At 21.1% G+C, this 17593-nt stretch overlaps 4 protein-coding genes across 4 annotated transcripts; 3 read left to right on the top strand and 1 right to left on the bottom strand. All coding sequences in view use genetic code 6, as the record gives it.

Annotated features, from left to right (window-relative positions):
• Positions 1–658: 658 nt before the first annotated feature.
• Positions 659–3270, bottom strand: TTHERM_00755880 (FF domain protein; the record flags this gene model as incomplete). Its single annotated transcript, XM_001031717.3, has 5 exons — positions 2743–3270; positions 2158–2586; positions 1666–2094; positions 1018–1563; positions 659–964 (listed from the first exon to the last, which is right to left on the bottom strand). Exons 1-5 carry the CDS (start codon positions 3121–3123, stop codon positions 659–661), a joined length of 2091 nt encoding a protein of 696 aa, XP_001031717.2. The 5' UTR covers positions 3124–3270.
• A 4806-nt stretch (positions 3271–8076) lies between these two features.
• TTHERM_00755870 (hypothetical protein) lies at positions 8077–9909 on the top strand (the record flags this gene model as incomplete). Its single annotated transcript, XM_001031716.2, has 5 exons — positions 8077–8307; positions 8539–8714; positions 8774–9127; positions 9354–9495; positions 9556–9909. 5 exons carry the CDS (start codon positions 8077–8079, stop codon positions 9907–9909), a joined length of 1257 nt encoding a protein of 418 aa, XP_001031716.2.
• Positions 9910–11601: 1692 nt separating this feature from the next.
• Positions 11602–12307, top strand: TTHERM_000755869 (hypothetical protein; the record flags this gene model as incomplete). The annotated part of the gene is made up of 2 exons (XM_012800294.1): positions 11602–11782; positions 11844–12307. The coding sequence occupies 2 exons, from the start codon at positions 11602–11604 to the stop codon at positions 12305–12307; spliced, it is 645 nt and encodes a 214-aa protein (XP_012655748.1).
• Positions 12308–13214: 907 nt separating this feature from the next.
• On the top strand, positions 13215–17063 carry TTHERM_00755860 (hypothetical protein; the record flags this gene model as incomplete). The annotated part of the gene is made up of 3 exons (XM_001031715.2): positions 13215–16190; positions 16253–16587; positions 16637–17063. Exons 1-3 carry the CDS (start codon positions 13278–13280, stop codon positions 17061–17063), a joined length of 3675 nt encoding a protein of 1224 aa, XP_001031715.2. The 5' UTR covers positions 13215–13277.
• Between the last annotated feature and the right edge of the window lie 530 nt (positions 17064–17593).

Genomic DNA, 17593 nt, shown 5'->3' with positions numbered 1-17593 from the left:
GTGAAAAGCAAAGTAAAAACACATAATTCTGATATATTATGACTACAAAAGTAAAATAATAAATTTATTGAACTAAATTTCAAAATATTTCTAACATATGATTTAGGTTTATCAGAATTTCTTCAAATATAATTCGAGAACTATTTACCTTAAATTATTTTTTATATATTCTTTAAAGCTAAGTTTGATATTTTATCATTAAAGACTAAATTTCATATTTTTAATGTAAAAAATTCTCTCCAACAAACTTATCTTTTATATTAATATTTAACAATAAATTTATGCATAAATACTTTTTGTCATTTATATATTTATTTTTATCTAATTTTTAAATTTTTTTTACCATATTAAAAACGAATTATTAAAAAAAAGTTTAAAAATAATTAAGATAAAAAATGCTTTACTAAAAACATAAAAAAATTATTTTTTTTCAAAATTTATCCAAATTAAATTAAAAATTTTTTAATTTCTTTTAAAACAAATGACAATTTATTTATTTTTATTTATAGAGAAAATAAAAATGCTAAATAAAGGTATGAATTTTTTAAATTAATTGAAATTTAGATAATCTAATTTTATCATAAATATTAAAGCGATATAGATTGTCGCCACAGCTAATATAACAATCATATTACTTTAGCTTAAAATTTTTAACTCTTCAATTAGAGCTTGAATTACTTCTTGAATGTTTGTGAGATTTCTTTTTCTTTTTATCTTTCTTTTTACTTTTCTTTTCCTAGCGAGAACGAGAATTTGATCGGGAGCGACTCTTTTTGCTTTTATTTCTTGATGAGTGATGTTCACGGTGTCTATGACTGCTTTTCTTTTTCTTTTTATCTTTATGTTTTTATCCACTATCAGAATCCTCTCCCTCTTCTTACTCTCCATCTTCATCATCTGATTTGTTTTTAAGCTTCTTCTCCATTTAAGGTATTTCACCTTCTTCTCCTTCATCAGCACTTCCCTTTTGATTAAAAAAATAAAATAAAATATAGTTCCACTACTATAAAAAATTACTTTATGGTTTAGCTATTACTTTTTTTGAGGTGAAGGCTCCATCTTAGAAATCTAGGGAGGATTATGAACAATAGGAGGTATAGCAGCAGTTGCAGCAAGAGCAGAGCTATTTGTTTATATTTAACTATTACCTTTAGAATTATTATTTTATTAAGAGTTTTGTTTATTCAAATCTTGAGGAACAGTTTCTTGTTCTATATAAATATCTTTATAGTTAGGATCAAGTGTAGCTACATATTCTTTAAAAATTTCTTCTCTTTCAGTGAGAGGAATCTAGGCGTTAATTTCTTCACCTAATCCTTTAGTTATAATTTCTTAAAAATCTTTATATTAGCTATCTTTATTCAATTCTTACAAAGTTTTTAAAAATTTGAGATATTTTCTCTGAGCCTTTTTATGTTTCTTTTATGTTTCTTTTTCCTTGAGTTTTGCTTTTTGAATGAAATAGTGGTAATAGAAATTCTTCAGGTAATCTTCAAGGGTATCAAAAACACTCAAAAGTTTCATTTTTTCAATAAATTCTTAAAAAGTAATATCAGCTACAACCTATTTATGCACACAAAAAAGAATGAATGAATAAATAAATAAATATTTAGAAATAACTTAAAATAAATAAATAAATAAATTCCAAAACAAAAAATTAATTACCTTCATTCCTGATTATTTTATATGTTGCTTTATTTCTGCTTTCATAGCTTTATGATTATCGATTAATAAATCCTACTAGTCTTCAAACAATTCATGTGGGGCAGAACCTGGTTGATCAAGCATATTTAAAAATTCTGGAGCATCTTTGATTGTTTAAACAAAGTTTTTCCATTTTGTTTTATGGTTGATCTCTCCATATGCAATTTTTTATTTCAAAAGTTCTCTAAACTTTTCTCTATTGATTCTTTCATTTCTACGTTTATTTTTACGTCTTTCATCGTTTTCAGATTTTTGCAAATCTTGAATGATATCTGAAAAAATATAAATCTTATCAAAATCAGAAAGCTTTTTGAAGCTTTCATCGTCCTTGAATCTCTAACAAAACTCAGACCATCTAAACGATGTTGATAAATCACTTAACTAAAGAATCTATTTTTATAATTAAAAATATTTTTTTATCAATTATAGGCTTATCATTTAATATCTATTTACCTTTTTTTTAAGGAGATCAATATGAATTTTTTTTTCATCTTTCATATTTTCTTGTTCTTATTCGAACAATCTATCTAAGAAGTCTTAAAAATATGTCTCCCTATTTTTTTCATCTAGAGCTTTATATCTTGGGTCTTAAGCAAAGCTGCTAACTACCTTATAGAACTTTGCATCAGAATTAAAATTTTATTCTTCTAGCAATTTGAAAAAGTCTTCCTTAGCCTTTTCAGATTTATTTTACTACTCTTGTCTTTCAATTCTTTTAATCTTTTGAATATAATCTTAAAACAAACGTTTTTTTTCACTAATTTATTTTATTTTAATCCATCTCTAATCATTTTGCATAAGTTTCTAAGCTTAATCCCATTTCATTTAATTGCTTACTTTATGTTCTCTTAGCATTTCTAAGAAATTTCTTTAATCTATTTCCTTTTTTAATACATTATGATTAATAAGTTAAGTATAAATGAATGAATTAATTATCAGCTAATTTTGATCTTTGACTAATTATTTAACTTGTGTGAGTTAAATCTTATTTATTGGTTCGTTTTTACAAAATTAAACTTGAATGAAATTTAGTTTTACCTTTTTTTACTCATCAGAAATTGTGAATTCTTATTCTTCCTCTTCATCACCTAAACCTTATTACTCGCGTATCCTACGTCTTTCTGCTTGCTACTATCTTAAAATCTTTAACTCTTCAGGAATTAACCATTAAGATTTTTTACTCTTAGTATTATAATAAAAAACTCTCCCATCTTATTTGGTACACTCTATCCAATCAGTCTGATTTTCCTTTTCTTCTTCAGTTTTCAAGCACTCAGGCTTTTCCCATTACGATTCTTTTGTTTTCTTATTGTAATAATATTTTTAACCATTTGAAGCTTTTTCTATTGACCAAAACTATCTTTCATCTACAAATGTAGCACTTTCTGGCTTTTATAAGAGTTTATCAACAAGACTCATTGATATAATATACAAAGTATGTTTGTTTATTTACCCTTTATCTACTTGCTTTATTGTAAAGTAACTTGAAATTTTTTCTAAGTATTTCTAACAAAAAATTATATTGATACTTTATAAAGATTTAATTATCACTATTAATTAATCTTCTTTTTCTTATTTATGATTTTGAAATTATAAGATATCATGTGTCTCTTTTAATTACCTTTGAAAAATAAATGATAAATATTAATTCAATCATAATTTATTGACAAATAGAAAGATAACTAAGATATTCAGTCACTCTAAATTCTAAATTATTGATAAGCTTTCAATTTATTAAATATATCTTTATTTGATATTTCACAATTTATTTTTTAATAAATTATTTATTCTAATTTATTAATTTTCAAATCATTTATTAGTTAACTAAAATAATCGTGATCTCAATAAATATTTTAAAATGTTTTTTTTAATTAAAGTTAAAAATAAATTAAAGTTATTTTATTTTTAAATATTTTAAAAAATATTTGCTAAGTAAAATATATAAAAATGAAATAGCTTAATAATAAAAAATTATTTTGCACATTTTTAGAGAAAATATTAATAAATATAATAAACAAATTCTTTTTATATAGCATTTTTTTTTTGTTTTCTAAAAATATACTTAAACTATTAAATAGAATTCCATATGTGTTTGTTAAATATTTATCATGATTAAATAAAGAAAGAAAATTAAATTAATTTCGTATTTTTTGAAATAAATAATATTAATAGCTTTTGAGTTTAATACCTATAACTGAAAACATTTTGTAATATTTTGATTGGAAAATTGAATATGGTGCATAAATTTTTGTTAAAAATAAATTTGGTTTATTTATCCAATATAAAAATTAAAATTTGATAAATAATTTTCATATTTATTGAAAATGTAGTAAAAAATAAATAAGCAATAAAATTAATTTAATAATTTTTACATTTAAATAAAATTAAAAATGATAATTTATTTAAAAGTTAAAAAATAAAGAGGTGTTTTTTGAAATAAAGAATAAATATTTTGTTTATTTTGTAAATTTTTAAAAGAAATAAAAATATGTAAATTATATTTTAATTACACATCTCTTTATTATTTAAGTAAAATATGTAAATGATACCTTTTATTACTTAAAAATATTTAATTTAATTAAAGATTATCACATCAATAGAATAATGGAATAATTTTTTTTAACAAAATAAGAAAATAACTATCAATTTAAAAAGTAAAAAATGGTATGAATTAATTTATAACAATCAAAATTTTAGTCATTCATAATCTTAAAAGTAATCAAATTATTAAATGTAAATTGAATATTTTTACAAAGTAATCTTTTATATAAATTTTATAAAGTTAATTAAGGAAAAATAGAACATATCTAGAATAAAAATGATACAATGTTTTTAACGTAAGATGTTGTGTAAACTCATTCAATGGAATTTAATTTAAAGTATCAATATTATTAACTTGAATAAAGTTAGGTTCTTGTCGTCATTAATTTTATTTTTTGTTTTTATCACTTAATTTGAATGAAAAAGAGTAATAAATTAATTATTAAAACTAATGATAAGAGAACAATTTAATTAAATTTTGTTACTTTATTTTTTGATGAAGTTTGTTATGAAGTAGATTTCACATAGAATCAAAATCAAAATTGGTATTTTTAAATTAATTTGTTAAATTCCATCGAAATAATGTAATTAAGATGTTTGATTTTATGAAATGTGTAATCTGTATCTTCTTTTTTACCACTATACAAAAATAAAAAATGAAACATAATAAAGCAGAAACAAAATTGAGTTTTTTACCCTTAATGAATCAACTTTATGAAGTTATAATTAATAAAAATATAAAAATTATCCATCTTTATAATGCTTCTTGTTGTATATAATTATTATAAAAGAGGCGACATTTTTATATCTTACACTCTCAAAAACAAAAACATAAAATCGAATGAAGATACTTAGAGGTTAAGTTACCTAATATTAACATAAATTCTAAAAATAAATAAGAATAAAACTAATTAGTTTATTTTATTCAACTTTAACTTTGTTTAAATTGGATTTTTAAATGCATTTGTTTTTCTTTTTTTCATTCGATTTTATAGTAAAGCAAAGAGACATTTAAAAGGAAATTTAATGAACTAATTTATAAATTAATAAATAAATAATGTTTTTGGGCTAATTTTCACTTGAAAATAGTAATCAAAAATTGTAAATTATATGATTGTTTTAATTATTAGTCACACACATAATCACTTTCTATATGTTACTTATATTTTTGATAAAAACTGAATTTATTCAAGATTAATGAGTGCCTAAAAATTAATTTTAAAATTGCAATTGTTTGACTATTTGTTTGCCTTAAAATCCTTTTTAACTGTAACAAACAATATATAAAAATCTAACGGTTTATACCTTTCATTTTTCTAAGCTTTTTAATTGCAAAGACCTAATTATTTACTTTTTAAAAAGTGTACTTAGTATATTTAATAAATTTTCACTTATAATTTTAAATTATCTTTTCTAAAATGTTTCTTAAATTTATGTATTTTTAATGCTTCTGTTAAGATTAAATAGTTTTTGAAGAATGATTTGTATTTTATTAACTAAATTTAGTTTTAGATATTCATACCAAATCTTGTAAGTTTACAAACGCAAATTGTAAAACCCAAATCAATCAAATTATACCTTTACCACTAAATTTATGGCTTTTTATTGAATAATTAATTCTATTCTAAATTTTGTGGGGATATAATCTTTAAATTCTAATTTAAAAAATAAATTATTTATTTATAAGCTTAGTAGGCAACTGAAACCTCTTTTTGTGATGAGTATCAATTCATTTTACTGTGTTACATCATTAATTAATAGTAAAGATAATAAATTTGGATTAATGTGTAAATAAAGTTTAGATAAATTGCTCATTTTAATAAGAAAAAAAATTAAGAATATCTATAATATTAAAAGAATATACAAAAATATAGCTTTGTTTATTTGACTGATCAAAGACAGAGAATTATTACTCTTAATAAAGAAAGTTATAAATGGAAAATAAATTTTATATTTTTAATCGATTCGATCAATAATATTTATCAGCATTAGATACCTGCATGTATTTGTTACATAATTTTGATTAAAATTTTATAAAATTATTACACTTCTAAACATTAACATACAGCAATTTAAAATGAAAAAAAATATCAACCAAAAACTATAACTATTAAATGAGAAGATATTTTTTATATCATTTTATATTCCTATCTTTAACAATATATACAAAAATACTTATCTTTAAACAGCCATCTAAAAAAATGAAGTTTTTAGCTAAGGTTATCTAATTACGCCCACCCTATAATTCAATATTTAAAATTCCTTGAGAGGTATTATTTTGATTATTTAATTACACTTTTTTATTGTAATCTCAATATATAATCTGAGATGTAAAAAAAATTAAGACGAATTTAGTTTTAACTTTTTATAAAAGATTATTTATGCTTGTTGTTATTTTAATTTTTAATTCGTTTACATAAAAAATAATTATTTTGAAATAGTTTGGATATGAAGATAACAATTAAATTAATATTTTGATATTTAAATGACTTAATTTGAGTGAAAGTAACATATAATCTAATAATTTTTGTTATTTAGAGATATTTTTCTTAATCAATTTTTTTATATTTTGAGTTATTATTGATGCGAAAGTATTTATTACCCACAAAGTTAGTTAGTTAATTAATTATTTCATTCTAACCAAATTTTTTCTATACATTTTTTAAATATTTTAGACTAATAAAAATGATTTTTGAGATATTTTCTATCATAAATTCCTCTTTAAATTAATAAATAGTATAACAACCAATTCTAACTTGAGTTTTCTTCTTTAAAATATTAAATAAAATTTAGAGTTTTTTTAGATTTATTTTTTTAAATCTACATGAAATTTATACTTTTTATATAAAAATACTTGTTTACTTATGTATGATAGAATAATCTGGATAGTAAAGTATTTTTTGAATTTTGGTTGATCATAGATTATTAAAAAATATTCTTTTTGTCTTTTATCAAAGTCAACCAATAATTAAATAACTATTGATTGAATTTTTTATACTTCTTTTTCTAAAAAATCTTCGATAATATCAAACCAAAATCAAGATAATTATTGATTGATTGATATTTTTATGAGTTTGCTTAATCTAAATAATATATAAAATTTTAGTGATTATTTCGTCTAATTGAAGCTAAAATTTTTATATTAGAGCTTACTTATTTTTAATCAATTTATTTGATTCACAATCAATAATAGGCTTGTTCAAATATAACATGAAAGTTTTCAAAATTATTTAAAGATTTACTATTATTACTTTTAAGTCTAATTATGCCAAATTTCAAATTTTAGTTATTTAAGATATTCGATTTTTAACCGTTTTTCTTTTGTAATAATCTGATTTAAATAATGTATCTGTAAGGGCATCTATGTTAATTAAGTAACTCTAATTAATAGTAATCTATTACTTTCTTTTGTTTTTAATGGCATAACTAAATGAAAAATCCAAATGAAAAACTTTAATAATAGTTAGATCAGTCCAAGTAAGAATGGCTATATTTTGAAATAGAGATCTTTAAAATTAAACTGGCCTAAGATTAAGAAATGAATTAAATTCAATCAGTCCTAAAACATTAAAAGAACCTATAAGCAATGTAATTTAGCTGATGAAAAAAAGGCTGGCACATAAATTTATAGCTTCAATTAATAACTCTAATTTTAGATAATTAATAAATTTAAAAAAAATTAATAAATAATAAAAAAAAAGATATTAAACTGCATACGTTCATTCTGCTAATATATACATATCTAAGAGAATAAACCAAAAAAATATTTGATACAACAAACAAAAAAATAGTTTTTATAAATTAAAATTAACAAAAAATTCCTCGCTTTCGATGATATCCATTAATAGAAATAAAAAAACTTCTATAGTCAGTGAAGGTTAAATATCTATCACCCAAAATGATTCTGACAGTATAACTACGCTTAAGCTTAGCTAATAGAAAAATTACTAGAAATAAAAGGAAAAGAATTAATTAGTGCTGAATGAAGCGGTTCTAAGGCAACTTCTTCATGCTGACCGCTTCATTTCAAGTGAAAAATCATACTTTAAATTCCCATAGTTTGTAAGAATGCTTTTCTTCTTGTTTTTTAATTTAGCTGAAAAATTATTAATTTAGAGTATTCTTTCTTTCAACACTACTTTAACTAAAGATAAAAATCTAAGATTTTATTCAATAATGTGACATTTAATTCTTTCACTACTAATTAAGATTAATTATTAAAAGAATTCTCTTTAATTTCAGCATTAACAATAAAAAAAAATACATTTTTAAATTATCTTTTTTATGCAAAAGGACTTCTTTTTGAATATTGATTGCTTATTTTCTAGTGTAAATAGTAATGGCCCTGTTGAAGGATCTATAATTTCAGTTATAAACTAATTTAAGAAAATTAAATATACAAAAATCAGTAAAAAAAGTAATGGTGTCCACATATATTTTTAAAAGAAAGACTGTTTTTAATTGCCATGGTAAATAAATAAATAAATAAAAAATTATTTAATTTACCTAATTTACCTTATTAAAATAGGAAATGCCTTGTTGATAGAATGCAATCTTTTGGAAGCTAAGATACTTATGAGATGTCTAACTATTTAGCTGATGCATGTCAAAAGGAGTATATTCCTAGAGAAGATACTGAATCTTTAAATGATTAGAGCTACGATCAACACTCAGCATAAAAAATTTTCAATGAGGGTTCCTAAAGAGATGATATTGATAAAATTGATGATCTATTTATTTAAAACAAAAATAAACCGATGATTATATGGAGAGGTGTCTTAAAAGAAATGTATTCAGTGCATATAAACGAATGCTATTTAAATTTCCTTTAATACACTCCTGAAGAATTCCAGTTAGAAGTTGCTTTAAGTGGACTCCCAGAGTAAATAAATCTTTTAGAACTTTTAAAGAAATATTAAACTAAAAAGATAATATTACAGCTGTATAATAAAAACAACACTAGAATATAATAATATATATCAATATTTTTAAGTTATTTTTCATTTAGTCTTTTTTAATTTAGAAAGATTAATACAGCCTATATTTTAAGATTAGAAAAACAAACAAATAAATTTTCTAAAAAATTTTATTTTATCAATCAATATTAGGTTTCTAACCAGCCACAATTATTATCAGTGGGTGAAATAACTGCTTAATGTTGTTAATAATGTTTTGAGTATTAGCAGAGTAGAAAATGAAGAAAGATAATGCTACACATTTTAAAAAGAACATATTACTCAAAATGGCCAAGTAATTTACTATTTATCATCCTTATACTTTTTGTATTTATATTTAAATTTATTACAAAAGCATCTCACTTTAGAGCTAGAGTCTTATGATCTTATAATTGGTGGTTGCAATCTAGTAGTTGAAGTTGGAGTCAATGAAATCAAATAAACAAAGAAAAAAAATAAAAAGAAATAAGAATAAGCAAATTAAGCTAATAACAACGAAATAAAAGAAGAACAGTAATAACAACCAAAGTGCAATACCTTAGTAAATTTAAATGAAGCTAAGAGAAAATTAACTGATGAAGAGAAATATTTCATAAACAATCACTATTTCAAAATTCAAGATTTTGATTTTAACAAATCGAAGGTCTGTAAATACAGAATGCTTTCAAGTGATTTTTCTACCAAAATTCAATTGTAATTTCATGCGTGAAAAAATTTGATAGAAAGCAATTTAAATTATTTGCTTTTTTAATAAATTTTATTACTTATTTTCCTACAAATCACATGAATTTCCCAACAAACTGTCTTAATCAAATCTATATACACTTTTAATTATAATTAAAATATATAACCAAAATTAACCTCAACAACTCTTACTTTATATAGAATAAATAAAAAAATTAAGTTCTTTCTATATTTCATAATATTTGTTACATATACATTTGCATTCATTCTAATAAATTATATAATCAAACTTTTACTGTGATTAGGTGCTAATAACTAACTTTTTATTTCTTTCTATTTATTGGGATGTTTACTTTTACTATTTGTTATTTATAAAGGTTACCCTAAAACATCAATTTATTATCAATTAACTTACACTTTTAATTATCAATTCCAATATATTTTACCTATTATGATGTTTTTTAATTGTAATTTAAGAGAAGTAAATTTTTACATCAAAATTCAATCTTTCAAACAGTTTTCAGATTTAATTTTTGTGCAAAATTACAATTTTTCTAAGGTTAGCAAGTGCTAAATGAAAAAATTACAGCATCAACTTAACATTTTTTCTTCCAAAAAAAACTTACTTAGAGAGATCTCAAATTCTTTTATGCATACTCAAGGTTGATTGATATTCATCTTTGAGTAAATATTTCTTATGAAATAATATTCTCTCTTAATTTATTTAATTATTACTTTATTGTAATCAGTTTAATAATCCTTTAGCTGATTTAAAAAAAAACCTATTTTAGTCTAATAAAAAAGTAAGAACCATATTCATGAATTTAAAATCACAGCGAAAGTTTCAGCTATGGAGATATAAGATGTTTATCATTTAATCCTGCTTATTGATAGTGTGAGGATTCTATTATATTTAATATTTAACTATGATTTTTGGTTTGATTTATTAAAATTCATATAATTATTTTTTAAAAAATTGAAGAATGTCCATCAAATTTTAAAAATTAAACACAAAGAAGTATACATTTATTTCTATTTATTTTATTACTTATTATAATAATCTTAAGATAAATGGTTCTTAAAATATCAAGATGAATTAGTTTAAAAATGATATACATTTAAAAATGAATAAGTATTGGCATTTTTAGAAAATATGATTATTTTTTACTGAATCTTGTTGTTTAATCCTAAACCTTAAATTGATATAAGTTGACTTATTATTTCAAAGTTGTCATAAATATGCAATTTAAAAATGTATTTTAATACTAATTATTAATGAATTAAACCAAGCATTTTATAAATTTATATTTTTCATTTTTGCAAAAAAAGTTTAAGACTAAGACTGTATAAAAATATGGGTATTTGTTGCTAAAAACTATTGGTTTGTTGTTTATTTATAAAATTTGATAATTTCTAACTACTTATTTCTTTAAAATTTGATTAGCTTGTAATTAAATCTAATATACCATATGTGATTTCAGATTATCTTGTTAAAGTTAATTATCTGTATATAAATAATGTTACAGGGCTCTCAGTATTCAATAGATTCAATAAATTATTGTATGTACTGCTTAAATGTAAAATTTTTCTTGATTTTTTACCTACATTTAAATTTTATATAAAAATGCTATATAACGTCGCTTTTAAAATAAACTTATTAAAGTATCAACAATCCATTAGACTATATTTATTATAATTCTATTCTATAAAAATCTGTATGGATATGAAAATTGAATATTTTAAATAATAATTACTAGATAAGAATTAGCAATTGATTTTATTTTGTTATTTTTAAAATCAAAGATTAATAACTAAAATAAAAAAACTACTTAAATATATTGAAAAATTTAATTTATAATTTTTACTCATTTATTTTACAAAAAGAAATTAATAAATAAGTAAATATATATTTTTTTAATTTTTGAAATTGTTCAATAAGAAAATTTTTTACAACGTAAGTCATCTTATAGAAAGAAGACGTAGAAAATATAGATCAGATGATTTTTAATGTATTTATGAGTAATTAATCTAAGTATTTTAATTATTTTAGTTACTGTTTACATTTGAATGAAGGTTGGCACATTAAAATGAAAATAAGCTATTTCTAATATGTCATAAAAATAAAATTGCATACAGTAATATAATAAAAACATTAAAAAAGATAAATTAATAATAAACAGATTGAAATAAATTTGATAGTCTTCCTAACCTTACACAACTTTTTATATTAAATTTTCTTAATAAATGAAATCTTAACCACTGAAAAAATATTCTATAAATAACTTATAAATATTTACTCACTACAGACAATATAAAATTTAAAATTATTTGAGCTTGCTTGTATTCAATCTTTAAAATTTGAAAAAAAATTTTAAATGTTACCACTGATCACCTTAATTTAAATAATATTGTAAGATCTATGAATTTTGCTTTGAATTTAATTAATAATGTAAGTTGTAAACAACTCTTAGATTGAGAGATTTCAATAAAAATTTTATTCAAGCTTCTATTAAATTTGCTTATATTTGATATATAAAATATATTCTTCAAAAATATTAGTCTCAAAATTTAGCAATTAAGGTCTTTGCATTAAATATGAGATTAAAAATTATTTTTCATTAAAATTAGTTAAAATCAGTAACAAAAACTCTCAATTTATAAGAAAATGTAATTACAGTAGTAACTCAACTGTTTCAACAATAGTCACCAAAAAAACTACAATCATTCGAATAACATCAACTTTATAAATATATTTTCTGTTTTTTTAATCGATTTATTTAATAAATAACTTTAAATTAATTTTGTTTATTTTGAAAAATATTGGCTTATTAGCAATTTAAAAATAAAATATTTCTTTTTTATGTTTTGATTAAAATAGAAAATTTCAAGTAAATTTTAATGATTTCTAAAAAAATAATATTAAATTTATTTTTGTATTTCTTAATTTTTGTTTAACAAAATTTTCAAATAAATTGTATGATTTATTTATTAAATATTAAATTTAATGAAGCAACCAAAATAATAAAATAAAAAAACTGATAAAAAAAATAACATTGATTTATTTGTTTAGAAAATTAAAAAAAATGAATAAAAATATTTTCAGAAATTCATTTATTTATTTATTTATTAAATAAATCACATTATTCAATTATTTTTTTAATAAGTTTATTTTTAAATTATTCACAATAACTGAAAAATGAGGACTTTATTTATTTTATTTCAAGCATAGATAAATTCTTAACAAAATTCAATGTTCGTTATTCATAAAAGCTGAAAGCAACTTTTTATTTAAAAGATACTGAATAATTAAATACTGAATTAATTTGAAAGATTTATTATCTATTTGAAATATTATTTAGAATTTTATTATTGTTTTTGTTAATTTCAACAATTATGATTCCTGTTCAAAGCTAGCGTTAGTAATACTAGTAGCCAATAATAGTATTAGGTTAGAATAATAGATAAACTATACTTCCTCAACAATTAATTTTGAGCACATCCTCTAATAGAGCATAAAATATAAGTAATGTTTAAACTGTTTAAAACAGCATTCAAAACTCAAGAAAAAATTAATTATTTGGTTCTTTATCTCCAAAAACAATAAGTAAAGAGTCTTTTGAAAGAAATCCTAATAGCAGAAATCTATTCTCATCTTAGATTAGACTTAAAAGTGATACGACACAACCTTTATATGGGTCAGAAATTCAAAATTTTAGAAATACTTCTAGCGATTAAAGACACAATGCTTCTGTATATTCAAATCACTCTAATTAATTTAGGAGCAGCTAAAATATATAAAATTTACAAGCATTTTCTTAAAATCAAGTGACAACAAATGAACAAAACTTAGCATAAGAAAACTAATAAGTAGCTTATTAACAAATAAGACTTTCAGCAAGTGCTCTTAAGCAATTAAAATATAACAATTCCCCAACTGTCTTAAGCGATTATAATTATTCAGGTTTAGGAAATAAAAATGTATAGAATTTTGAGAGTCCCAATAACAATATGGAATCATAATAACAATAACAACAAAGCTACAATGAAAAAAATATAAAAGGCGATTACGTTTTGATGTAAAAAATAAGTGAATAATAGAAATAAATATAAACTTTGATTGATGAGAATGATGGTTTGACAAGAATTACTTAGCTACTTTCTGAAGAAAAAAATTCTCTAAAAGATGAACTAAAAATTTTAAAAGAAGAAAGAATTTAAGTTATTCATAAGATTCATGAAGATGATAAAATTTAAAGGTTGAAATAAAGAGTAAAAGAATTAGAAGAGAATAATTTATATGTAAGAAAATAGTTTTCTGAATTAGAAATAAATTTATTAGAAAAAGAAGCAACAATAAAGACATATTAAGAAACTATTTAAGATAGGTCTGAAGCCAATTCTGAAAAACTAATCAATATTTACATAGAAAATGAGGAAAAGTATAAAAAAAGAATTAAGGAATTGGAAAAGGAAATCAAAAAGTATGAAAATACATTTTAAGAGTAAACAGCAAAGATGAATGAGTAGCAAATTAAATTCTAGCAAAAAGACTTAAGTATCTAGCAGCTTCAAAGCAATTAGATGAACGAAAAGCTTAAATTACAAGAAGAAAATAATGAATTAAGAAAATATATTAAGCAAATTCAAGAAGAATAGTAAATAAAAGCATTTAATGTTTCTTAAAACGAATAAGAATGCTAAAAGGAACTTAAAAATCACATAGAGTAATTAAATAAGTAAATTTAGTTGTATACAGAATAGCTGAACAATCTACAAGATAACTATGACCTTAAAGCAGAAGAATATAAAAATGTGCTTTATGAGTCTGATAAAAAATCAAAGGAAATTAGAGAACTCAACATCTAGATAGCCTAGCTTAAAAAAGATAAAGATGATATATTAGAAAAACTTAAAATAATGATGAATGAAAATGATAAGTTATCAAATATACTTCAATAGAAGGACAGTGAACAACATGCAAACTAATAAAGATTATTATAGATTGATGGTCTCAAAAGCAAATTATCAGAATAGCTAGATAAAATTAATAACCTAGAAAAAATAGTGAAAGAATTTGACTAATTCAAAAAATAATAAATTATAGTTGTTGAAAAGAATGAAAATCTAAATATTTAGTTACAGACAATTGAAAAAAACCTTTAGGAAAAATAGAATGAAATACAAAAGCTAAACGAATCTTTATCAGAAAAAAATGAAATAATATTAGAAAAAGCCAAAATTAATGATGAAAAAATAAGCTGTATTAGATAAAATGAGTAACAGCTTATTCAAATTTCAGAAAAATTAAATTAGGTAAGTAGTTCGTTAGAAGCTACCACGAAGTAGAATGAATTACTTCAATAGCAAATAGCATAGTAAAAGAAAGAAACAGAACTACTTTAAGAATAGATTTAATTCTAGGCAGAATAAATTTAACAACAAAAGTAGTAAAAAAAAGAATTAGAGTTAAAAATAGTAAATTTAGATTAAGAGCTTACAGATAAAAAACTCTTAATTAGTTAAGATGAAATTTAGGCAAATGAAGCATCTTCTCGTATCGATAAACTATCAGAAGCCCTTAAGAGTGCTGAAGAGGATTTAAGATAAAAAGAAATAATTATATAAGAGCTATCATAATCAATAGACCAGCTGCAAGGAGTTATGAAATAAGTTGCTAATGATTAAAATCTTGAAATTAGCAATCTTAAAGAAAGTCACTAAAAAGAAATATAATACCTATAAGCTCTTAATGCTCAATTAGAAAAAGAATATTTAAAAAAAATAGAGGAAAAAAACATGAAAATTAATTCTTTAGATGATAGGATAAAGTTTTACAAAAAAGAAGTTTCATAGCTTAATGAAGAAGCAAAAGAAAATGAACAACAAATTTAAATGAAAAATTCAGAAATAAGCAATTTAAAAGTAAACATTTCTGATTTATCTTCACAAATCTCTAATATAGCAAAGCACCTAAATGAGTCAAAGCTATGTGAAGAAACTTTGTAAGAAAAAGTAATTAACTATACAACATAAATAAATGAATATAAAAGTGAGTAATAGCAATAATAATAGCTTATATCTAAACTCTCAATTTCATATGATTTCCATTCTAATTTAGAAAAACAACTCTCAGTATTTGAAGAGAAAATAAAAGAATTAGAAAGAGAAAGGGTAACCTTGAACACTAAAATAAGTGAACATGAGTCTAATGGAATAGAAACAAATTAAAAAATTAAAATACTTGAAGATAAATTGTAATTCACAGAAAACTCTTACAAAGATTTACAAAATTAGTATGAACAAAAGGTAAATTAATCTAATCATCCTTAAAAGAATTTCATAAATTTTTTTATTTCATTTAAACAAAGGAAAAAGAATACATCTTTCTCCTTAGAAAATCTTAGGACTTAGAAAAGCATCAAAATATTGCTAATTTATCAGAAGGATTTTAATTCATTAAAAGCACTTACGAGTTTCTTAAAGACAAAGAACAGGCTGACGAGAATCTTAGATTAACAGAACAGGAACTAATAAAACACAAGCTAAAAGAATATGAAATACAAAACTCATAATTAGATGCCTTGGTGAAGTAATATATGAATTAAATAGAATAATTAAAATCTGTAAACACCTAGAAAGATTAAGAGATTTAAGAATACAAGAGAAAGATGATGAATTTACAGGACGCCTTAAACTCTAACTTGTAATAACAGCAAAATAAATTACTACTTTTTTATTTATATTTTTTATAGAATAGAAAAATCTATTATTGAAGAAGAACTTGACTCTATAAAAGAAGAAAAAAGTGATCTTAAAACCAAAATGAATGAATGCTAACTATAAATTTCATAGATAAAAAATGAATCAACTCTTACTGCCGAAGAAATGAAGAATATATAACAAAATTTAACTCTAAGAAAAGAAAGCAATTAAAATTTACAAAAGAAATTATTAGAGACTTCTTAATAGCTGGCATTTGCATTGAATTAGCTATAGCAAATATAAAAGTCCAGATACTAGAGTCCTATTAAATCTGTTGAAGAAAATTCTTAAGAATAAGGTTTCCCTGATAATCAAATAATTTCTATCAATAATTATGACACGACTTAATAAGCAGGTTTAACAAATAATGATACTCTTGTATCAAACCTCAGCAGAAGCCCAGATTCTAATGCTTGATTTATTTTTTATAAAAGTTATATTAAATATATAAAGATACTAGCCTTCAAAATATAATTCTTGGCATAAATATATTTTTATATTTGAAGAAATTAATTTTTTAAATAAAATATTTTTTGTTAGGTAACAAGTTAGATATTTAGAATAACATAAGATATATTTTATGTATTTAAAATCTATAATTTGTTTGTTAAAAATTATTTTTATTTTGAATCAAAATTCATAGATATCTATCTTTAAATATTTTATATTTTCATAAATTTATAATCAGATAGTGTTTTTAGATAGGTGTTTTAATTCTCAAATATGTATGTATGTATGTGTATATATCACTTGTTTGAAGTTTATTTATTAATTCATTTATTTTTCAATCTATCTTATTATTAATAAAATTTTAAATATTTGATATGAAAAATTTAAATTTTGAATACACATCGAAGGCAAATATAAAAAGAAGAAAAAATTAATTAATTGAAAAAAATAAAGTAAAAATAAATTTGAAATAAACATTTAGAAGCTCGTTTGAAATA

Source organism: Tetrahymena thermophila (assembly GCF_000189635.1).
Source record: "Tetrahymena thermophila SB210 genomic scaffold scf_8254367, whole genome shotgun sequence".
Classification (NCBI taxonomy): domain Eukaryota; phylum Ciliophora; class Oligohymenophorea; order Hymenostomatida; family Tetrahymenidae; genus Tetrahymena; species Tetrahymena thermophila.
The sequence above is the reverse complement of the archived record's forward strand: the minus strand, read 5'-3'. Positions and strand labels throughout refer to the sequence as shown.